The sequence below is a fragment of the Phascolarctos cinereus genome, unplaced genomic scaffold (assembly GCF_003287225.1).
Source record: "Phascolarctos cinereus isolate Bilbo 61053 unplaced genomic scaffold, phaCin_HiC Scaffold_2;HRSCAF=192, whole genome shotgun sequence".
NCBI classification, from domain to species: Eukaryota; Metazoa; Chordata; class Mammalia; order Diprotodontia; family Phascolarctidae; genus Phascolarctos; species Phascolarctos cinereus.
In genome coordinates, this window is record NW_027555625.1 from 258,790,147 (window position 1) to 258,815,003 (window position 24,857).

The 24,857-nt window shown below is 44.7% G+C and overlaps 1 protein-coding gene across 5 annotated transcripts in view; it reads left to right on the top strand.

Moving 5' to 3' along the window:
* The window catches only part of EGFL7 (EGF like domain multiple 7), a 30,174-nt gene extending 7,949 nt beyond the window's left edge, over positions 1 to 22,225 (top strand). For 2 of the 5 annotated variants that reach the window (XM_078149960.1, XM_020981908.2), the window contains exons 2-10: positions 430 to 497; positions 7,793 to 7,948; positions 8,557 to 8,679; positions 10,167 to 10,276; positions 11,343 to 11,438; positions 12,572 to 12,754; positions 14,066 to 14,130; positions 19,397 to 19,562; positions 20,372 to 22,225. In XM_078149960.1, coding sequence (XP_078006086.1) covers positions 7,869 to 7,948; positions 8,557 to 8,679; positions 10,167 to 10,276; positions 11,343 to 11,438; positions 12,572 to 12,754; positions 14,066 to 14,130; positions 19,397 to 19,562; positions 20,372 to 20,394 — 846 coding nt within the window. In that variant the 5' untranslated portion in view covers positions 430 to 497; positions 7,793 to 7,868 and the 3' untranslated portion in view covers positions 20,395 to 22,225. Of the gene's footprint in view, positions 1 to 429; positions 498 to 2,431; positions 2,564 to 7,792; positions 7,949 to 8,556; positions 8,680 to 10,166; positions 10,277 to 11,342; positions 11,439 to 12,571; positions 12,755 to 14,065; positions 14,131 to 17,187; positions 18,164 to 19,396; positions 19,563 to 20,371 lie in introns of those variants that run through there. The other 3 variants (XM_078149961.1, XM_078149963.1, XM_078149962.1) reach the window with 3 other exon arrangements.
* Positions 22,226 to 24,857: the final 2,632 nt, after the last annotated feature.

A 24,857-nucleotide genomic window follows, 5' to 3' on the forward strand; every position in this document is an offset into this window, starting at 1 on the left:
TTTCAGGATAAAGGCTCATTACTCATTGACAGCAAGCCTTGGTAACTGGGGTAAATATTGGCTAAGACCAGGACCCTGTTCCAAGCTTTAGACTTTCACACCTACTTGGGACAATACAAACATATTATCAGTGATTGCTGAGCACAAGGAGCAACCAGGTAGTCCTGAATCTTCAGTCTAAATAAAGGATTAGGCTTGAGGAGAGCAGTCCAAACAGGACCCCAATTAAAGGATTTGCTAACTGGAGGCAGTGGGGTCTGGCTGTGTTCTCAGAACAGGATGAAACTAAGTACACCATGGGGAATTATGCTGTTGACCTTCATTTCCACCTTGCTCTAATCAATTTAGGTTTTACTTTGAAATTAAGCAACTGAGTCTTTGGCCAAGACTATGACCCACTGTATCTTCCTGTTCCCCTTATTCCAATAGCAAGCCAGAGGCAATGATTAGAAGGAATCCCAAGAATCCAGACAAATGACTGAACCCCCCCAAACCAGGTGAGTAACGACAGAGGAAAGCACACAATATGGCTCACCACCCTATAGTAGGTTTTCACACTGACACATCCAGAACTGCAACAGAGAGAGGGATTTTCTCCCCATTTCCCACTCATCTACTCCTTAGGTCAGCCATTTGACTATCCATCTTTCCTGGGTTCCTAACCGCTTTCCAGACAAAAGCATCATCCTTCCTTCAGTCCTTCACCCCCTCACTGGTGACTATCCCTTTCTCCAGAAAAACCAGGATGCTCCCAAAGCACTGGACATTCTGGCTGGGAGTAAAGCCATTAGAACAATGACAAGCAATACAGATAGTGAGTGGCAGTGGGAGTCAGGTGGCTAGAGCGTCAGGCCTGGGAGTCATGAAGGCCCAAGTTCAAATCTGAACTTAGACACTTACTAGCTGTGTAACCCTGGGCAAGTCACTTAACCCTGTATACCTTAAATCCGTCATCTGTAAAATGAGCTGGAGAAGGAAATGGCAAACCCCTCCAGTATCTCTGCCAAGAAAACCCCAAAAGGGGTCATGGAGAGTTGGATATGACTGAAAAACCATTGAACAAGCACAACCTTTCCCAGTTTCAGTTTTACAAAAGCTGAAGGATTTAGAGATGGAATTCACTTAGGAAATCATCTTTTCCAACCTTTCATTTTATAAATGAAAAACAAAATTTAAAAAACCTCGAAGTTCATAAAGGTGAAGGGAGTTGCCCAAGATCACATAGGTAGCAAGGAACTGAGTCAGGATTTGAATCTAAATCTTCTTATGCTAAATCCAGTGCTTCCCCTGCTCCCCCCCCCCATATTTCACTCCATTGCCTCCCAAAGGTTAATGAAATCTTTTAAGCACGGGTAGAAAACTTTTGTTTGCCTAAAATATTCTTTTTGGGGCCTCATCATTCTTAGTCCAGCTGGTTAGTTTATGCGGCTACAACCCAGATACCTATGGGGAGGTGGAGATGGAGAAGTACTTACTGACCCCTAGCCATATCACAAATCCTTCAGTCCAGGTATATGAGTCCCTACCAGGGAAAATGGGCACGTACAGAAATGGCATCAGGAAAGAAACTTTAGTTCTTATAGGGTGGTGGTGGTAGATACAACTTTGAATTCTCACAATGGCTGAAGTTTTGTTACTGTTGGATTTTTTTTTCATTTTTCACTCTCCAGATTCAACTTTTAGAGAGCAGAGGACTAATTTCTCTATAGGACACCTCACTTAGAATGGGATTTTGGTCTAGTTGAGGAGAGAGATTTGATTGTCCCAAACTAGTTAAACCCGAAGAAGAAAATATTTTAGCACCCAGGGATAAGGATAAAATGATTGTGAGGATAAAATGAGATAATATTGGTAAAGGACTACATAAATATTAGCTAAAGTTGTTATTGTTATCATTTGGAGGCTTTATTCCATGTCCACCTCCCAGTGCTCTTCTAATCTCCAAAAGAATACTGAATCTCCGGTATTACACCTCTGTCTCCTCTTGGAAGCTCAGAAGCTCGGACTTCAGCCTCCCCCTTCCCAGGAGAGATGTGATCTTATTAGGAATAATGGGAAAGGCTAGAATGTCTGAAGTTAAAGAACAAAAACTTTTTTGGACAGTCTCCAAATGTATCTCCTCGCTCCTCGCCATCCGCCCCCACATACTCAAGAGATAGGGTCTCTGGAAGCTGGAAATCAATCTCCCCTACCCTAGGAAGGTCCAGAGCTGACACTGAGGATCCTACACCCTCTCCCAGTGCGGATAGAGAAGAGGGCTCTCTCCGGGGATAGCCAGGCTGGGTAGGCGGCTTAATCCCTGAAGCAGGAAGGTGGGATGGGCCGGGGAGGGGCGGGGATCCCTCTGCTCACGCTCTTGCCCTCCCCTCCAACTACCCTTAATGCTGGGTGGCCGGGATCCCTATCCCGGTAGAAGCCCTCCCGCCTCCGGGGGAGGGGGCTGTAGCAACGAGGGGCGGGGCAGAGGTGGCCAGGGATAGCCGCTCGGTGGGGCCTTGAGGCTCCCCCCGTAGCTGGGTACCTCTACAGTTTAGCGTGCGCTCCGCACCAGGACCTACTCGTGGTGAGTGAAGACTGGCGCGGGGCGCTGGGGGTGAAAGGGAGTGAGATCAGGCCAAACGGGTACTCTCCCCTAGAGGGTACTATCCTTGGACAACCGGGGCACCGGACCAAGACTGGGGCCAAAAAATCTAAGTTTTCTCCTCGTGAGTTGGACCGAATTTGGGGTTTGGGAGGGCCTCAGGCTCAGCCGGCAGGCTTGGAGAAGCTGGAGATTAGGAGGAGAGGGGAGAGAGAGCCCAGGAGACCGGGAGAGAGCGAGAGAGGAGGCAAAGTGGACAGCGATGGGACAGTGAGGAGGAACTAGCAATAGGGCTGCGAGGGGCGGGGGGTGGAGAGGACAGCGGGAGGGGACCAAGGAGGAAGGGGGCGGAGTGGAAAAAGAGGGGGGACTGAGAGAGGAGGGACAGAGAAGGAGAACGGAGGGGGGCAGTTAGTGGACAGAAAGGGAGAGGGAACTTAGCAGAAGGGCTATGGGGGGGCGGTGGGGAAGTGGAGAGCATAGGGAAGGAGGAGGGACAGAACGAAAGTGTAGCGGAGAGGAAAGGGCGAGAGGGATGGAGCAGGAGGGTGCCCGGGAGGGGGGAGCAGAGAGGGCGGAGTGGACAGGAGATGGGGGGCAGAGAAAGGAAGGATGGAGCAGGAGGGTTCAGAGAGAGAAGAGAGAAAATAAAAAGAGGATAGAACGGAGAGAGAGAAGAGAGGGAGACGAAGGAAGGGAGGAAGGGGAAGAGGGAGCACGTGAGGCAGAGAGAGGTCAGAGTGAGAGAGGACTAAGAAAGAAAAAAAAAGGAGGGAGGACCAAGTTCGAAGAGGAGGATATACTGGGAGACGAGGTGGGGGTGAGGGTGCAGGACTGAGAAAGGATGGAGAGCATGAGAGAGGCGGAGATTAGAGAAAGGACGATCAAGTTGGTAGAATAGAAGGGAGAATAAGGAGACACACAGAGAGGAAGCAGTGGAGATGGAGGAAGATAATAGAGCAAGAGGTAACAGAGAAAGAGACAAGGAGGGAGACAGAGAGAGAGAGAGACAGAGACAGAGAGAGAGAGACAGAGACAGAGACAGAGAGAGAGAGGAGAAAACTGGGAAGGGGAAAAAAACTAACAAAGGGAAGGGGTAATAGCAAAGAGCTGAAGTCTGTGAACGTGCTCGGGGTTGAACAGAGAACTCCCAGACCTAGCTTTAGTCCTGAGACTCACAGACACCACCCTTTTCCCCCTTCTCTTTGATCTCCAGGCTCTATTTGCAGGCCAAATGGAGAGGAGCCAGCTCAGAGGGGAAGGGCTGGGGTACCTGGGCTGGTCTGTCACCTAAATCAAAGGGGTACAGGGGTGCCTGAGGTGGTTGGTCGGGCTCAGAGCTTTGGAAAATATCCCACCTGGTGGTCACTAGGGGAGAATCCTCAGCTTTAGGGACCAAGGGAAGTTCAGAAGGGAAAGTAGAGGCAAAACTGATGCCATGTAGAGCGGGTCTCCTGTATGGCCTCTCCCCCTAGGAAGGTTTAGATTTCAGCAGAGGCTGAGCTACTGCCCAAGGAATGCCTACAACCTTTAGGTTGTAAGAGATAGCACTCACAGTTTGGAGAGAGGAAGCTGCATAGTACAAAGGGATGTACACTGACTCCAGTTAGAGGACTTTGGACAGAATCACACTTCTGATTCAGTAAGATTTATCAGATGGTGATGTGGGAAAGTGGAAAGAGCACTGTCACTAAGGTCAGAGGTTCTGGGTTCAAATCGCTTGTCAGACATTACCCTTGTGATTTTGGACAAATTACTTAATTTCTCCGGACTTCTGTTTCCTCATCTGTAAAAGGAAGGGGTTGGACTAGTTGGCCTCTGAGATAGCTTGTAGCTCTAGATAAACAAGCTGTAGCTCCCACCCACAAATAAAAATTTCTACTTAAATCCCCCTTCTGGTACCCCAGGGCCACTGATAAGAAGTTTTCCTAATCCTCCGAAGCCCCCCAGACACATTTCCACCCTATCCATCCCCCAACACCCCCCAACTACCAAATCCTCTAAACCTACAAGAGGATGATTTTGATTAAGATCGATCACCAGGTGCATAGAGAGAGGTAACCTCCCCTTCCTTATTGAAGGGTCTGGTATGAAGAGAGGGGGAAAGATTGTGAAGAGTTAGAGCTACTGAGATGGTTCTACTGCCCCCTTTCTTTCTGTTTCTGTGGGTGCACAGACTAGCTTAGCAGCCCCTGTATATGGGGGGAAGCGGGTAGAAAGCTATTGATTTAATATTTAAGGAAGTCGAAAAGTGACCTTACGTGACATTGTTCCTTGGGTCCCAGATTGCTAACTGGATCACTAGATTTCAAGGATATTGCTGTGGACATTTCTTCCTTCTCAGATTTTTTTTTTTAGGGTGGGGCATCTTCAGGAGTGGGAGAAAGATGGTAAGGGTTTTAAAGGGGACATTTATTGCCTGCCTTTCTATGGTAATAGCCTAACTGATCTCTCTGTCTTTAGTCTCTCTATCTAGTCCATCCACCATAACATGCCAAATTAATCTTTCTAATGAGCAACTTCGATCACCTCACTTCCCTGCTCAAAAATCTCTGGCTTCCTGTGTCTTCAAAAGGTCCTGATTCTTCATCCCAGCATTTGAGACCTTCCTCAATTTGTCCCCATTGTCCGTTCTCTAGACTTATTTCTCACTACTCCCCATTAAGAGCCTTACACTCTATCTGGGCCAGTTTCTTCACATTCCCAAGATGCATTGGTCTTTGCTACCTGGCTGCCTTGTTTGAATTATTCTACTTGCTTGAAATGTACTTCTCCATATCTCACCTTCAAGGCCCACCTCTTTCAGGAAGCCTTCCCTGACACCCTAGCCAATATATTTAACATTTGACTACATTATTATTCTGTTATTTTGTACTGATCTGGCCTTTTCTCTATCTGCTTTCTCTGGTGTGCACTGGGAGAGGAGGGTGGCAGGTACCAACCCAGGGCCAGGCTAATAGGGTGTACCCCAAAAAGTAGGATTTGTAAATCAACAATACAGAAAAATGTGGACTAGCAGAAGGAACCTCAGAACATAGAATGTTAATGCTAAGAGGGATGTAGAGATCATTCAGTCTTATTCCATTATATTACAAAAGAGGAAACTGAGTCCTAGAAAGAAGTGACAAGTGACTGGCTTAAGGCCACTAATTGAGTTCCAGGTGTCCTGGAACCTAATTCAGGGGTCCACCATACTCACTCCCCTGTGTCTGATTGTGTATTCAGCCCTATACCAGGTGCCATAAGGGAGCAGAAATTGTTTTGGGCCCTACCCTTAAGAACCTCACAGTTTAGCTGTAGTGATGGAGTTGACAGAGGAGGAAGAGAAAACAATTCTGTGTTGAACTATGTTCCACTAACACTGAGTACTTCCAATAGTGGACTAGTGTTTAGAGAAGGAAGAGGTGACTAGGCTGGAGGCATTAGGAAGGTTTTGGAGGGCTTTGTATTTAATAGATAGAAAATAGCTAGTTAGGCCATTGCAGGTTTGGGGTGGAGGGTGAGCAAAGGGACAGAGGTGAGTGAGTATGATCTATGCTGGGTAACAAGAAAGAAAGAAGCTCACCTGAAATAGAGTGAGTGTGGGTGGAGGGCAATTCATGGAAGGCTTTGAAGATCAGAAGAGAGAATAGTAAAGTCAGTGCTGAAGCAGGAAGAGATGGGATTTGAGGGCTTGGTATCTTGGGGTTTCTGGGTCGAAAATCCTCTTTGAAATCAAATGGTAGAAGTAGGACTTGCTGCCCAGGGTTCCTTACTCTGCTGTCTCCTAGTGAGAAAGATTTGGGGATCTTGCCCATGGCCAGCATATGAGGAATTTCTTTATTATCTAAGTATGCAGCCACCAGGAGATTCCTTTGTGGAATACATCCTGGTTTCCTATGCATCCGGTGGGCAGGTTCTCTAAGCCAACCCCCACCCCCAAACACTATCCCTAGGGAAACATTGCTGGGGGGATGTTTAATCTATTGAGGCAAACAAAACTTGTGTCCAGCATTTCACAAGTACACACTGCCATAAAACTAGCATGCTTGTTATAATCCATCTCATTGTCTTTATTCTTGAAAATGGGTCCTTGAGTCAGCCTCAACTTAGGCAGCAATGCTCAGAAAGGCTTGTCTGTATCCAGTTTTGTTTGAACTTTCTGGCTTCAACTTTCTGTGTCTCAGTGGATTCTCCTGCCTTTAGTCAGTGCTCTCTCAGCTAATCATTATTCTAAATGCTTCCAGGCCTGACCAAGATGCTTTGTTCTGGATGCTAACTCTTACCTGCCTTTTTAATTTAACATCTGGCTGACAAGAAGTTTCAGGGCACTTTAGATCCCCAAATGTGTTCTGTTTGACAGTGATGTGCCTCTTGGAGAGGCCCAAGCATTACCAATCTGCCATATTCTTTCCTCTAATTTGTTCAGTTCATCAGAACCTGTGTTGAAAGTAGATCATATTATTTGCCTTTAAAAAAAAAAGGAAGGATGAGCAAATGCTTGCCCATTTGAATGCATGATAGTGAATATACAGCATCTCATTGCTTGGGAATGCTCATACTGATGATTTGTACAGAGGGAGAAGAGAGATGTCAATTTCTGGAGCTATCCGGTTGGTGGCACCACATTCACAATTGAGTGCCACCTGTTTGTACGACCTTACATTGGCACTGTAGAGAGAGAGCATTAAAAGAAAAAGACTGGTCCCCATCTTTGGGGAGCTCCCGTTCTAGCTGGGCAGGCAATGATAATAGTGTTAACACATAGTTATATGAAGCTTTAAGGTTTACAAATTGTTTTATTTACATTATGTCATCTGAACCCAGTGAGGTAGGCACTACTGCTATTACACCGTACTTTTACAACTGAGGAAACTGAGCCTCAGAGAGGTTAAGTGACTTGCCCATGGTCACACAGTCTAATTAGAAGTGGGATTTGAATCATTGTCTTCCTCTGATCCAGCACTGTATCCATCCAAGACATTTCCTTCCCCCCATCCCTGTCTTCTCACAACCCACTGCCCAATACCAAGGAGTACATCCCTTGATAATGATAGCTAGCATTATACAGGATGTTCTAAAAATCTTAGTAAAGTTTAAAAGTCAAGAATACTTTTGTGGCTGGGAATCTGGAGGGTAATTAGTGAGGAGCTCTTTGCTTCCTTACAGAGGAGCCAAGTCCTAGTCAAGGGAGAGTGTCAGGGACCTTACTCTCTGGATCATGTTTTCCAGTTTCAGGCCGTCCCAGTAACCATGCAAATGTGGTAGGAGCTGGAATAAGAACAGCACTATCCAGAGGATATAGGAAATGTGGAGTCCTGGGGCCTTCCTGGTGACCTGGATTTTCATCCTGGGAGTGGGCAGCACAGAGCATTTCTACCGGCCAGGGTAAGTCATGGTCAAGAAGCAGGAGCGGGAAGAAGGAATGGAGACAGAGCATCTCAAATTTATTCTGATGGCCTGGATACTATTTCATAGTTTGAAATACCTACCCTGTTAGGGGTTCTTAAAATGGGATCCATGAACTTAATCTGGAATCCATGAACTTGTTTTATTTACTATTTTGATGACCGCATTTTAATATTGTGGATGTTCTTTGTAATCCTCTTTTATGCATTTAAACCCGTCATTCTGAAAAGGGGTCCCTAGGCTGCACGAGACTGCCAAAAGGGTCTAGGACAAGAACCTTTGACCTACAGGGTTGTTGGCCCAATTTGGGACATCTGGGAGAGGGCAAAAAAATCACATGAGAAGCTCAGCCCCTTGGGACACTATAAACATAGTGACCCAAAGTCACATCATGGGAATTCAAATTCATTCCCTTCTAAGTCCTAGTTTAGGTCACAACTTGAAAATCTCCTTTCCCAACCCATTTCCTTTTTCTTTTTTCCCCCACTTAATGGTATTTCTAACCCATTTCCTTGAGCTAAGGCTGAGGGAAGCCTACAATGACCCTATTTGTTGTTCCTGCTTCACCCTTAACTTTTTCTGCTCAGCCGTAGGACATGCTCCATAGCAGCTACCAAGGAAACTGTCCCTGTCACAGAGTCCTATATCCAGAGGGTCTACCAGCCCTACATCACCATCTGTGAAGACCATAGAGCTTGCAGCACCTATCGGTAAGTTGAACAGCCCCAGCACAGCCAGCTAAGGGTTACACCCACGAGGCCACCAAACAGGTACAGGTCTCCCAAACACCATGGCTCCTCCATGCCCCACTGGGCACATCAATCAACCAACCAGTAATAAAAAATTGACTATAATCTTCCTGTGTGTCCAGCCCTGTGCCAGGCTATGCTGAGAGGAGCGCCAGAAGAAGACACTGTCCCTGTCTTTGGGGAATTCACATTCTGGGTAGGGAGATGAGACTCAACACACAAAATAATTAGGGACCCAAGGGAAGGAAAGGCATGGTGGTATGGTAGAAAGGGATCTGAGTTCTAATTTGACTTTGCTGCTAATTAGTTATGAAACTCTAAGCAAAGATTTTTACTCCTTTTGATCTCAGTTTACCTACCTATAAAATGGAGGGATAAGACCAGATGGTCTCTAAGATCAATTTGAGCTCTGACATTATTTATTCTAATTATTGTGGCCATAGCCAAGCACTGCTTCATGTAGGTGTAAAGGCATGAATTGAGCCTTGAGAACAGGTAGGAATTAGATAAGTGAGGGACATAGCATGGGCTAGTATTCTGCTACCCTTAGGGAGATTCTAGTTCAGATCCAAACTCTTTATCTTTCCTACCCAACTCAAGCCCAAGCTCTTTCTAGGGAAAGCTAGCTCAGTTGGAGTAACAGTAACAATAAACAACAACTATTAAATTCAACTAGAATTTCTATAGTGCTTTAAGGGAGGATTGCAAAATGCTGTACATGCATTATCTCATTTCATCCTGGAAGGTAGGTGCCCATTCTATAGATGAGGAGACTGAGGTTGAGAGATGTTCAGTGATTTGTCCAGGTTTACACAGCTAATAAGTGTGAAGGAAGTTTTGAATTCAGGTCTTTCTGACCCCAAGTACAGTGTGTATTCAATGTACCACTTAGTCATCTAGCCCAGATAGATCCTAGAGAGGTGAGAGATTGGTGTGGCCACCAATACACCTTATTAAGTTTAGCTTCAGTAGCGTGGACAGGATCCAAAAATAGAGAAATTTAGAAATAGAAATAGGACTTTAGAAATAGAAATAGAAAAGGACCTTAAAGATAATCTAATTCACTGTATTTTAGAGATAAGGAAATTGAGGTTTAGAAAGAGAGAAATGATTTGCCCATGATCCCACAGCTGATGAATAGAAGAGCCAAGAATAGAAGCCAAGTCTCTTGACTTCATCCAAACATCCAAACATGCTATATGTGTTTGGGAATAAGCTGGGTATCCTTTCTCAAGAAGTCTTGGCCTTGGTCCTGTGGATTCTCTCCTCCAAATCCCATTTTCCACAGAAGAGCCACAATTTTGCTGAAATATAGAATCAAGGCTTGCCTGGCACATAGTGACAATTGAAGCTATTGTGTCGGGGGTGGGAGGGCATTTGAAAGCCAGCAATTGTCTGGGATTCCCTGGGCCACATTTGAACCCTCCTCTGGCACCTTCCTATCATAGGACCATCTACAAGACTGCTTACCGACACACTTCTCAGACTATCTCCCCACCACGATATACTTGCTGCCCAGGCTGGAGAAGAAGTAATGGGCTCCCTGGCTGTGGCACAGGTAAGGCCTGGCATCTTAGGGGCTAAGCAAGCCATAAAAATAAAAGAAAGGGTCCTTGGGAATTACAGTAGGTGGGGTGGGAGAAGAACTTTGTTTCTGGAAGATAGGAAGATGTTAGTTGGAAGGTACTTTGGGATCACCTAGCCTAAACTTCTCATTTTACAGATCGAGAAACTGAGACCCAGAGAGGGAGAAAGCACTTGTACAAGGTCCTACAGATGGTTAATCATAGAACCAGGATTTAACCCAGGTTCCCTGACTACCAGTCTAAGCCTTTTTTTGTGCTATAGCTGGGCCAAAGATAGGGAGTATCCTGGGGTATTAGTAAATGATTAACACCTTTAGAGATGGTTCAGCGACTAATTAGCTGTAACATCACAATTCCCTTCACTCCCCTAGCCTTCAGTTTTCTCATTTGTACAATGATACCTAGTATTTAGTGAAGCATTAACTCCAATATCCTCTGAGTAATTGTCAGTTATGGAACATCTTGATTTGGGATAAATTAAAATCACAAACAATAGAAAACCATCAGGCTATAACCTATTACCCATGATGCTTTGCATCTGAGAAATGACATCATAGGGTATAAGACCAGAAAAGGAGGTAGGCTGGCCATATAGCAAGAATGAAGGATAACTAATGAGATGACCCCAGTGCTAGACTTGGTATTCATGTGATAGAGAATCAGAAGAAGGCCTTTCACACATTGGGTGTAGTATCTATTGAAGAGTCCCCAAAGAATGTGGACAAGAAATACACAGGAAGAGAAGGCATTAAAGGACTGCAATCTACATTGATGGAGAGAGTGTCAATACTAAGACCATCTTGGGAGGCACCAAAGTGTCTCAAACAACATAATATATAATATTAGTAACAGTAATCACCCAGAATTTAGTAATTTAGTAAATTCTTAGTGCCCAGAAATTAATCTAATGACATAGGGCCGAGTTTGGGGAAGGGAGCACTTTCTTCTTTCATTCCTGGGGAAATGCCCATTCTTCTTGTCTTTCTCAAAATTTAATTACCTCCACCAATCAGTGCCTTGATTTCTCTCCTCATACAGCAATATGCCAATCACCTTGTCAGAATGGAGGAAGCTGTGCCAGGCCTGGGAGATGCAGATGCTCTGCAGGGTGGCAAGGAGACACTTGCCAAATCGGTAAGGATGTCCTTTCTAAGATGTGCCCATGTCTGATTTCTACATTAGCGATCCCTTTACAGATATCCAACACTCTGTGATTTCCAATGTACTTTTACCTCCTACATCTTTATAATCTTGTGAAGCTTCATTACCCCCATTTCTTTGATGGGGAAACTGAAGCCCATAAAAGTTAAGTGTATTATCTCAGTGCACACAGTTACTTAGTAAGAGAGATGAGATTCCCAGGTGTCCTAATGACTAGCCCCAGACCCTTTGTGCTAGACCAGGGGTGGGGAACCTGCGGCCTCTAGATCCTCAAGTGCAGCCTTTTGACTGAATCCAAACTTCACAGAACAGGGGCAGCTAGGTGGTGCAGTGAATAGAGCACCGGCCCTGAAGTCAGGAGGACCTGAGTTCAAATACGGCCTCAGACCAAACACTTGACACTTACTAGGTGTGTGATCCTGGGCAAGTCACTTAATCTCAATTGCCTAAAAGCAAAAAAAAAAAAAACAAACCCAAACAAACTTCACAGAACAAACCCCTTTAATAAAAGGATTTGTTCTGTAAAACTTGGACTCAGTCAAAAGGCCGTACCCGAGGACCTAGAAGGCCACATGTGGCTTTGAGGCTGCAGATTCCCCACCCCTGTGTTAGACCATACAATCTTCTGGACTCTGAGAATGTAAACTTTTTGGCTACATATTCTTAGGAAAGTACCTATTGAAGAGATGCCTTCTCCAGAACTAGCTGGGCCAGGGGGCTAGGCCATAGATCAGAGGGCTAGGGGGTCAGGACATAAATCCTGCACCCCCCCCCATGTCCATGGGCAGTCCCCTACCTACTGATGTCCTGTGACCTGGAGAAGTCTCCTACAGCTCTACCTCCCTTCCCCCCCCCCCCGCTCCGTGCCCACTGTTGCTTTAGTATGGCAACTAAATGCCAGGTTGTATGTAAACTTCTTGTGAGCCAAGGATATGGTGCCCACAGCACTGGCAGTTCCTGTCCCTGCATTCCAGGGAACAATTTTCCCAGGGTGGTCCCAGGGCTTCAAAACTCATTACTAATGGGGATAGGGTGGGCAGAGCAGGAAAGAGGAAATTCATAGCCCCATCCTGAACCTCTCTCCCTTCCCCCTTCATCTGTTTCAGATGTGGATGAATGTAGCCAACCTGGTCATGGCTGCCCCCAGAACTGCATCAACAGCCCTGGGAGTTACTACTGCCAGTGCCAGGAGGGATACGAGCTATCTTCAGATGGGAGACTATGCCAGCTGCAGAGTGGTCCCCCAGGAGTGACCTCAACTCTTTGTCCCACTGGGCAGCCTCAGCCAGGTAACATGCTGCCTGCCTAATCAGATTCATGGAGGCTTCAGTGGATCTGGCAAAAGCTAAGTTCTTTTGGCAGTACCAAATAGGAAGGTCCCAGGTGCTAGTTTCTGTGGGGAGATCCAAAGGGTAGGAAATCTGGTCCCTGTACTTGGGAAGCTTGTTGAAGAAATGGAACACAAGATTGGGTTACAACAGAGCCTATGAGGAGATGAGGAGATATTCAAATAAGCTTAAGGAGTTAGGAGGTAGGGTGTAAGGGAGGGGGCAGCCCCTTTCCTTGTCTTCTTTCCTCTCAGGTGTGAATTTTTCTAGCCTTAAGGGATTCTATTTAGACACTTGCTCCAACACAGCTCAACATCTCGGATTTCTCCAAGCTTGTCTCCCTGCTTCTCTCCATCATGGAAGGGAAGCCACAACATGGGCGCTGACGATGGGTCATTATTACTTTTGGTACGCGCTGTGACACATCAAACTCGTACCGTGAGTAATAATGCGCCATTGGCAGCCCAGGCAGCAAGAAAGACGACATGGATCTCAGCAATGGATTGTATACTCCCTGTCTCCCAGGTTTGAGTAGAGAATACGGTAGAGGCTGGGGTATGTGTATAAGCTATATGTATAGGACGGTAAGAACATGAGAGGACATAAACCATAGAACCTTAGAGCTAGAAGGGACCTTCAAGATCATCAAGTCCAGCTTCCTCATTTTACCAATGGAGAAACTGAGGCTCTAAGCAGCATGGCTTGCCTGAGGTCACATACAGGGTCAGTGGCAGAAACAGAACTTTGTCTGAATCTCTCCTTTGCCTTTATCATATTCTACCTTGAATTATATTTATTTGAGCTCTACTCTCCCCAGTAGATTGTAAGTTTCTTGAGGGCAGGGACTGTGTCCTTTCATTTTTGTACCCCTAGCACTTGGCATAGTAGGTACTTGATAAATATCAAATGAATTGTTGAATGAGTCAACCAAGGCCTGACCCCAAACCCCTTGCTCTTTTCACTGCCCCATAATAACTAGCATCTCAGTAGAGCCTTAGAGTTTACAAAGAACTTTCATCCATGCTTGACCAGAGATGAAGTACACAGAATGAGAGAGATGATTCTGATGAAGTAAGGCAGATTTAGCATTGACACAACAGACATTTTTGGAGGCCCAGTGGGTTGGCAATCTGTGGAACTGTAGGAATCCAGGATTCACTTGCTATTCCTAATTGGAGGTGGGCATGAGGGAGGAGGGGAATGATATTTGGAGTGTGTTGAGTCTGTCTTTTTAACTTTCTGTGATTCAGTCTTCCTCCTGTTCTCTGCTAGAGGCTTCTGATGAAATGAAAGAAGAAATACAGAAGCTAAGAAGTCGAGTGGATGTGTTGGAGGAGGTGAGCTTCTGGCAGCTTTCTCAGAACAGATCTGAGATGTAGGTAGAGGCATCAATAGAATTCCTCTGTCCAGAAAAAATCTACAGAGAGCAGCTCCCTAGGATTTTGTGATCACTGCATTCCCCCAATCCTTCCCTCCCTAGGATTCTGTGATCACTGTATTCCCCTAATCCTTCCCTCCCTAGGATTCTGTGATCACTGTATTCCCCTAATCCTTCCCTCCCTAGGATTCTGTGATCACTGTATTCCCCTAATCCTTCCCTCCCTAGGATTCTGTGATCACTGTATTCCCCCAATCCTTCCCTCCCTAGGATTCTGTGATCACTGTATTCCCCTAATCCTTCCCTCCCTAGGATTCTGTGATCACTGTATTCCCCTAATCCTTCCCTCCCTAGGATTCTGTGATCACTGTATTTCCCTAATCCTTCCCTTCCTACATGTATTTCACTTGAAAGCCACCCCAGTAGTCTGAAGGCTACTCCACATAATGCTGCCCCGACCAGTGTGGTTTCCTCAAGAGCACCATTAATATGTCATCACCACAGCCTGCTATGACATCTCCTAGCAGACCATCCAACCCACAAATCAGAAGGTCTAACTCTATAACCTCCTAGGACTCAAAGTGAACTGACTTGCCCAGGGTCACACAGCTTAGCTACAGTATCAACGGCAGGATTGTGAACCCAAGGATCCCTAACTCTGGCTAGCACTCTATCCACAGTGTCATTTGGAGTTACAACCTGATAATAAGCCACTTGGCAGAAGGCAAAATCCACTCAACTCCCCTGACTCCTCCACTCCCACCACCTTTTAGCATCACTTGCCTGGGGAGAACAATTTTAAAAGCTGATCATAGGGGCAGCTAGATGGCCCAGTGGATAGAGGCCCCAGTGGGCCTGGATTCAGGAAGACCTGAGTTCAAATTTGACCTCAGACACTTGATACTTACTAGCTGTGTGACCCTGGGCAAGTCACTTGACCCCACTGCCTTGCCAAAAAAAAAAGTTAAAAAAAAGTTGATCATAGCATAGCACATGAGTTACAGTGCTATCTAGGCAAGTCAAATACTATCTATTTGGCAATCCCACCAAGAACAAACCGTGGAATAGATGGGTGGGGAGAGCCACTGAGAAGGGAAATCCAGAATGTATTAAAGTTAGATTCCACTGAGAGGGAAGAGAGGGAAATGTCTCTGAACATGGCAGAGCCTGGACTGTGAACCCTTTGGTAATTGACAAAATTCTGGTCTCACTCCATACTCAGCTCCCAGTTTGGGTGTAAGGAGCAGTGAAATAAGACTCAGGAAATTTTTATATGCTAATCACAGTGATCAGAAGCTGCAGGCTGGACACCGGATACTCAGTCCTAGAGCATACCAGTTTTCAGAGGTCTTTGACCTTCCAGCAACTACAGAGAAATCAAATTGCTGCAAGCCCAGAACCTTTCCCCAATACACACCCATTTCAAGTGACCTTGGAAAATTTTTTTCCCAAGTATTTCTTAACTCAATGCACACTCTACCACTGAAAGAAGGACAAGGGACAAACAACCCTAGTTGTCTAAACACAGCCTTAATTTATTGACCAAACCAAAGCAACAATGACCAATTTTTTTAAAAATCCAATGCTGTGGATGAAAGAAAGGTATAAACACTGACAGAAAGTCATATGCATTATGAAGCAGCCCCTGCTCTTCAAATCCTACCTTGTGGTTGCAAGCTTTTAGAACCCCCAAATTTCTGTATGATTAATTTTCCCTGGAAAACGATCCAGCTTCCCCCCTCAACAAAGTGGTCTACAGTTTTCTAGCCTGACTAGAAAGTCTCTCCTTGTTGCCTTCTTGTGGGCACTGAAGATTTTGCTGCTAAAAAATGATCTTCTCCAAGTTGAGATTTTTGCAGCCATAGGCCTACATGGTGGTGAACTCCCCAGGGGGAAATTAGAACAAAATTCAGTTGATAATGTCTTTTAATTAAACGCAGCTTTACAGGAGTGTGCCTACTGTACAAATCAAGGCTCTGTGTAGACTCTAATGAGGACTGGCTGCACTAAGTTATCTATACTCTCTTAGAGTCCACCAATCCTAAAATCTGAGAGCTAAAAGCTGAAGAAAAATCCAGGGACTGTCTAATCCAGGGATTCTTCCCTTTTGTGTGTGACCTGGCCCATTTAGCAGTCTGGTGAAGTCTACCAACTCCTCAGAACAATGTTCTTTTTTTTTGTTTTTGTTTTTTTTTGCTGGGCAGTGGGGTTAAGTGACTTGCCCAGGGTCACACAGCTAGTAAGTGTCAAGTGTCTGAGGCCAGATTTGAACTCAGGTCCTCCTGACTACAAGGCTGGTGCTTTATCCACTGCACCATCTAACTGCCCCAAACAATGTTTTTAAATGAATAAAATAAAATACATAGGACTACAAAGGAATAAATTATATTGAAATACTTATCAAATATATGTGTGTGTGTGTATATATATATATATATATATATATAAAATTTTTGTTTTTAAGTTCACAGACCTTTATCTCGAGACCATTTTTGAGTTTCACCTACTGTTCCTCATATTATAAATAAGGAAACTAGGGGCAGTCGCAGTGGATATATTGAGCACCAGCCCTGGAGTCAGGAGGATCTGAGTTCAAATTTGACCTCAGACACTTACTAATTGTGACCCTGGGGCAAGTCACTTTATCCTGATTGCCTTAAAAAAAAAAGAACCCAAATTCAGTGCTCTTGTCTCCCCATCCTCCCCCACCTATTTCCCACCCCCAACTAATGACACATGGATTACTGTAGTGACTGGAATTAATTACTGAATTTTTTCTTTGGGAAAAAGCTAACTGAATCTCTGGCCACTCAAGCAAATCTTTAAACCTGGATTCATTAACACTAAACAATGGGCAAGACTGCTTCAAACCCAAATATGCTTGGTACTCAGTAATTGTGCTCCAATTACGCTAAGCATTGAGTAAACATTGAGGGTGGTTGGGGATTAAGGAGAATGATGGAGACGCCAACTAAGATGAAGACCCTAACACCTCCCCCTTCCCTGCTCCTTACAGGGTCTTATGAGGCCTCCCTTCTCCCTTCCACCTGCAGCATGGCTAATGAATGACTTTGAAACTCTAGATAATTGGTAGGTCCAAGATGTTGAGGGTATGCCTGACTGATGGGAGAAGCAACTTTCTTTTCATTCTTCCTGTAAAACTCCCTTACCTGACCACCCTTATAGGAAAGGTGATGGATGCCACCCCACTCCCCCCCACCTTCTGGGTAACCTGGTGCAGCCTGAGTTGGGAAAGTCTCAGCTTGCTAAAAGCTCATGCTAGCATTTGAATGAAGAAGGTTATGGTGGCTTCTTCAAACTGAGTTAGTTTAGTCAGTCAAGCCCAAAGATTTAGAAGCAGTAGGGCATGGTGGGAAGGACCCTGGAATGGAATGCAAATTATCCAGCTATCAAGATCAGCAGGTTAGAATTCAGAATGCATAGTTTTAAAAATAAATGTTAAAAATAATTTTTACATGTAATTAGGGAAAAATAAAATACTAAATACATTTTTAAAAAAGAATGTTTTAAAAAAAAAAGATAAGCAGGTTAGGAACCTGGCACTGAATCCAAAAGCCTACTTCTTATAAATAGCTCTTAGCTCTCCCAGAGCAAGAGAAAAATCAGACTGCAATAAACCCAGGTTCCACCAAAACACACATCTGCGACTCTGGTAGTCTCACCTCACGGGACCTTATAAGAACATTTTTTAAGGTACTATTTAACTCATTGCAAACTTTGCTACTGACTGGTAAGAAAGCTGCAACATTTATGAGGTGTCTACTGTGTACAAGAAGCATGGCATGGCATCCTCCTCTAGGAGGACATCTTTGGAGTCTGAAAGAGCTGGGTTCTAGTCCTTTCCTTGATGTATATTGGTTGTGTGACCCAGGGAAATCACTGAACTCCCCCAGCGCTCCCAGAGAATCACAGACTTCGTTACAAATGAGTCATTAATCTACAATAATAACGAGAATTTCCATACTGGGGTTTTCCAATTCATGAACTCACAGGTCTAACAGATACAAAAACACACACACATAGCCACAACCCTCCAAAGCCCATGTGCCCAGCACTGTGCTCACATAGTGGACCCAGCACAGCTACTGATTAGCTTGAAATACTGGGCAAGTCCCTGGGCTTCTGTTTCCTGCTTTGAATGGAAAAAATAATTCCTAATCTACTTCCTTTACAGAGTTGTCAGATTTTAGACCTTGAAGAAGCCCAGAAGCTAATGAGTTCATATGCTTAATAGAGAAACATTATTAGAAAAATAAGAGTGTGTTATTATTGTTAACAGTTGGACACTTGGGGATAGGATAGGTACAGGGGTAGGGAACCTGTGGTCTCGAGGCCATATGTGGCCCTCTAGGTCCTCAAGTGTGGCCCTTTGACTGAATCCAAACTTCACAGAACAAATCCCCTTAATAAAAGGATTTGTTCTGTAAAACTTGGACTCAGTCAAAAGGCTGCACTTGAGGACCTAGAGGGCCACTTGTAGCCTCGAGGCTGCAGGTTCCCCATGGCTGCAATAGGAGATAGCAAAGTCTCTGGGAATTTAGGCCTATCATCATTGGATCCTGAGCTTTGAAAACCTATGGCTATTTGCTGAGGTCAAAGGAGGCTGGGGAGATTGGACTATGATTAACCAAGTAAAAGTTGTTCCCTAAAAGGCCCATTTTATAAGGGTAGGGACAGGAGGACCTACCCAGAGCTGGCCTATCCTTTGCCCTGGAGGCCAGGTCACTGAGCAACTTCCTCCCTAAAGCCCTTGGGACAGGAGATGGCCAGGCACAGGTCCCATAGAACCCTGGGCTGGTCACCCTGGGTCAGGGTCAGCCTGCAGGCTTTGTTATAGGATCTCTATCTGGCTTTTCCCAGAAAGTTTGAAACAGCTTTCAGACATCTCTTCCCCCATCTTTCATAATAATTTGAAATCATTTCATAGTTCTTTTCCTTTAAAACAATCCTATATTTAACTACTTTTTGTGTGTATATGTACATATATGTAAGCACATATTTATTAACTTTATGCTATATATTTAAATGTACTTGTCTCCTCCATTAGAATACAAGCTCCTTGTGACCGAACATAATCCCTTGTAATAGGGATTATTTTATGCTTTGTACTTGTACTCCCAGCACTTAGCACAGGGCTTAGTACACAGTAGGTGCTTAATGAATGCTGGTTGATTTGATAGCTGGATTTACTGATTCTCCTCTAGAAGCTGCAGCTGGTGCTGGCTCCTTTCTACAGTCTGGCACCCCCAGCCTCAGAGGATGGGCTGTCTGCTGACCACATCAGCCTTCTGTCCCACTCTTTCCAGCAGCTGGACCGGATTGACTCCCTGAGTGAACAGATTCTATTTCTGGAGGAACGGCTAGAGACCTGTAAGTGGATGGAATCTTTGCCTCTTCCTACCTATTTGTCCTTTTCTGCCCCCTGCCCTCAGGTAGTGAGCCTCCTGACTAAGTAAAACCTTTTCAGACTGAGAAGACCTTTGAGTCTTCCTTTGTATTGCTGGCTCATCATCTTTTTACGTAGGGAGTCCTTTTCCTCCACCTCACTGGAGTCTCCCTATAGGCAAGGACCAGTTCTCTATTTCCCTAATAGGCATAAGTTTGTACTAGGGAATTTTAAAGAGATAAATCCCTATGGGTCCCTAGGGTTGATCCAGGAAGGATGCTCGGAGGAGTTGGGACTTTACCTGGGATTCCTAAAGCATGTGTAGAGTATGAGAAAAAGAGAAAAGGGGTGGGGAGAGGGAAAGGGGAGGTATTATGAGTCAAAGAAATAGCATTGATGTATGTTGGTTTGGAAACAGATTTGGGGCTTGCAAAAGTGATACCTAACATTATAGTTCTCAGAAAGGCTTCAGTCTAGTCCTACCCTGGCCCAAGTCACACTAACACAGCTGGTGTTGCCCAGCTATGAAGTCTTCCTAAAAGTACCCAACATGTTTCAGGTTCAGTTCATCTGTTTGTGCTATGTATTGGAGACAAGAGGTGGGGAAGACCATGGGGCTGGGACCCCAGATGGAGAAGGAAGCCCACATACAGCCTTTCTTCCTGTTCCTGGAAAGGAAGCCAGAACATTGAGGGCCAAATTTCCTTGTGGTTAATGGTGGGGGTCATATGGGTTCTGGGTTCCTTTGCCCTCATTGACACCAATCTCTCCTCCTCTTCTTTCTGGTGTTTAGGTTCCTGCAAGAATAAGCAATAAGAGATGCCCAGCTTAATCCAGAGGCCTCACCTGGCAGGGGGTTGAGAGCCAAGGCCCCAGAATGGGACCACAGGGAACCTGCCACATCTTTTCCTTTTAAAGATGTTTGAATTGAGTATAAATCTCAAGCCACAGACCACTAATCCTCTTTAAGGAAGCACTCTGGGCTCCTTCCCACAAGCAGACCAAGCAGCAGGCTGCAGGATAGCTTGTGATATTAGGATGAATTGAGACCGAGCCACTTATATCCTTCTTCCATGACCCAACCTCACCAACTCCCCATTCCTCCTTTTCTCTCAGTGATGGTGAGACTTGGTCCTCTCCCCCATCCTGTTTCTGGGGAGAAGAAAAAAAGCTCCCCCCATCTTAGCGGGGTTTACATATTCCCCCTAGCTTGGGTAAAGGTAGGCATCATTGGCACCAAGGAGCTAGGAGGGCATAGGTCAGATCAGAAGCCAGTCTATCAGCGACAATTTGGGATAAGCAACAGTTAGAACTTGGAAAAGGCAAACATGATATAGTAGAGGAGAAAACCCTAACAACTGTAACAACAAGGGCTTTGGAGTAGGGTGCCTGGATTTAAATCCTCTTTCAGCTACTTACTGTGTAGTCTTGGCCAAGACACTTAACCGGTTTGCTCATTTATAAAAAAAGGAGATAGGTTAAGTGATCCCCAGTGTTTCTTCCTGCTCCACAAGAAGTAAGAAAGAAGAATCCAAAATTCTGAAGCAGTGTAATAGAGCATAAGGAATGCTGGAGTCATCAGAAGAGACCTGGGTTCAGATCCTACCTCTAACATGTATTAGTTATGCTACTTAAGCTCTAAGATCCTCAGTTTTTACTTCTATAAAATAGGGATGATACCTGAAGTGACCTCCTTCACAGGGTTGTTGTAAGGATGAAAGCAGATTATGTATACAAAGCACTCTGTAAACCTTCAGGTGCTATCTAAATGACAGCTATTGGAGTCATTCTCTACATATATGTGGAGATCATAGGCCCACAGTACCCTGAAGTTGGAAGGTTCCTTAGGGATCGCCCAGTTCAATCTCCCCTCCACAACACCCCATGATGGAGCACATCCTGAGCCACCAGTCACAGGATGTGAGCTAATTTGTTTCTTCCACAATGGGGATAAGCTGACCCAAGCCATGCAGTATTTCCTATTCCCTGATATTATCAAACAGCTCACAAAAAAGTTGTGTGACATCAAGTCAAGCATGCAGTCTGTGTCTAAGGAGTTGGTCTTTTTTTTCCTCCCATGTGAATCTGATCCAGGAATTGAGCTCACAACCTTGTCCCCATTTGTACTGTGACCTGAGCCAAGGTAGGGAGCCCCATCTTGAGCCTTGATTAGCCCCGCCTCCAATGCGGTCCTTCCCTCCCTGCTCTTAAAGCTGCTCCCTACTCGGACAGCAGCCCCCGCCTCTGGTACAACCAGTGCCAAAGTCTATTCTAAGCTTGTGTGTGAGGGCAGCCCGCCCACCAGCAACTGGATGACTCAACCATTCGTCATCCGGGACCTAGCCAAGAGCAAGCTGTCCACGGCATCCAGGCGAAGGTACGCGATCTCTTCCCTACTGACCTTCTGCTACCATTCTGGTGTCTGGCTTCTGGCTTCAAGACAGGCAGGAGGAGGGGAGGCCCACTCCTACCCCCACCCCCACCCCCACCCTCAACTCAGGGAAGTTAAGAGGGCAGCAGTGCCCAGTGGGTAAAATAGTACAATTGCATCTCACTGCCTCCAGGGACCAATCCATCCAGAAATAACTGGTATTTGTTTAATGCTGTGTCTAGTCTAACCTTTGCAAAAATAAAAACCAAACTGTTATCAGATTGTGATAATTGAGTGCAAATATAACTAGGAGCCTGCAGCACCATGGCACCTGGCCATGCTCACTAGGCCTTAAAAACACAATGATTTTGTCAGTCTACTTGAAGGCTAGACTGACCCTCATGTTTTTCCTTTGGAATTTGGAGCTGGGTGACAGGGAAATGTGTGTGTGTGTGTGTGTGTGTGTGTGTGTGTGTGTGTGTAGTGGGGCAGCCTGCCTCATCCATTGCTATTTCAGAACCAAGGTCGCTTTGTGGCTGGGGGAGAGGAAGCAAGCCCAAGCCCCTTGGAGCATGACCATTTCTACTCTGCTAGACTCTGGGAAGACAGAGAAAAGTCACTCCATGCCACGTACCATGGCACTAGCTATACAGGTGTTTGCCAGTAGGAACATGGGCATGAACACGATACTGGGAAGTATCACCAGGGAAGCTTCTCCAGTGGGAGAGCAAGATACAAATTCACTAAAGGGAACTGAGTCACTTTGTGTATGTGGCACGTGTTTAAGGAGCACATGCCCTGAGAGCAGATATGAAGGCCAGGTCTGGACTAGGAGTCAGGAAACCTGGGTCATCAACTACCTCAGGACTGTCTAAATCTCCTGGGCTTCTGTTTTTCCATTTTTAAAATGACCCAGATACTTTCTTCAAAAGGTCACTGAGAGGATAGGAGATAACAGAGGTTCATGTGACTCTTTCTCTGACATAAATTTTTATTGATAACTTTTTAAAAAAAAATCACCAAAGTTTCTCCCTGTATCCCTCCCCCTCCCATACCCCAAACCATCCCATATAACAATATTTTTAAAAGAAAAAAAGCAAAACTGATCAATATATGAAAAAAATCTGAAATATGTACAATGTACTGCTCTTGGACCTCTCACTTCTTCAAAAGAGCAGGGATGCAGATGCCTTCCCCTATCTTTTTTGGAATCCCACTGCTTCTGGGTAATTTTGCAACATTCACTTTCAATTGCTTTGTGGTCATTCTTTCCATTTCATAGTTGTCACTGGGCATATTTTCTTGGCTCTGCTTACTTCCCTCTGTATCAAATTGTATAAATTCTTCCATGTTTCTCTGTGTTCATCATTCTTAGAGCGCAGTAGTAATATTCCACTACAGTCATTCATGTACATTTTGTTTAGTCATTCACCAATCGATTGGCATCTATTCTGTGCTACTATAAATATTTTCGTGTATATGAAGCCTCTCTCCTTATCAACAACCTTCTTGGGATATAAGCCTAGGAGTGGAATCTTTAGGTCAGAGGATACAAACATTTTAGTCATTTTGTTTTGCATAATCCCAAATTGCTTTCCAAAATTGTTGTACTGATTCACAGCTCCAATAATAATAGATAAAATTCAGAGAGAGCCAGGCACTATGCTAAGTGCTTTACAATTATTATCTTATTTAATCCTTACAACTACCCCGGGAGGTAGATGCTATTGTTATTCCCATTTTACAGAAGAAGAAACTGAGGCATGCAAAGGCTAAGTGACTTGCCCAGGGTCAGAGAGCTAGTACATGTCTAAGGTAGGATTTGAACTCAGGTCTTCCTGACTACAGGCCTGGTGCTGTATACTCCAACAATGTATCAGTATGCCTATTTTCCTACAAACCCTCCAATATTGAGTATTCCCATTTTTTCATCTTTGCCAATTTGTAGGATGTGAGGTAAAACCTCAGGTTTATTTTGACTTGGAGCGTTCTTTCATAGAGTTAATAGTTTGCAATTCTTTTTGAGAGCTATTCATGTCTTTGACTTATCTATTGGGCATTGATCACTTTTGGTCATATATATGAATACCCATGTATAACATCTACGTATGTATCTATCTATGTACGTACACACACTCAGAGCAGCTAGGTGGTGCAGTGGATAGAGTGCCAGGCCTGGGGTCAGTAAGACCTGAGTTCAAATTTGGCCTTAGATACTTGCTAGCTTTACAATCCAGGGCAACGTCATTTAATCTCTCTGGGCCTCAGCTTCCTCATTTGTAACATGAAAGGGGTTTGACCTGATGATCTCTACATTCCCTTCCAATTCTCACTCTATACCATCTTCAGTCATAGTCTTTGTAGGTGGCATTTCCTAGGGGTTGCACTAGTCAGGGATTCTTAACTGGGTGTACCTGGATCTCCAGGGCCTGTGGATTTCGAGGGGAAGGGGGGATTCATCAATATGGATGGGAAAAAACTTACATCTTTATTTCAACATAATTGGTTTCCTTTGTAATCCTATGTATTTTATTTTACATATTTAAAAATATTGAGAGAAGGCATCCGTAGCCTTCACCAGTCTGCTGGAGAGGACTGGAACAGATGATCTTAAATGTCTTTTCTACCTATAGTTAACAATTGTCTGATCCATCAGGATCATGATTAGCCTTAGTAGAGGGGGTTTCCATGATGGAAATGCCTATGCTAACAAAATGATAGATTTTTCATAAACTGATACATAAATGCAACTCTAAGACACTGGCTCAAGCTGAAACAGTTGCAAACGTCCTTTGTTTCTTGTATGTTAAGACTGTGTGCTTAGGAAGCCAGGACATCCTAGGATTCCCAATCCCTTCTTTGCCTCTAGGCACAAATGAAATACTTTATCAGTTGCTACATTGCCTAC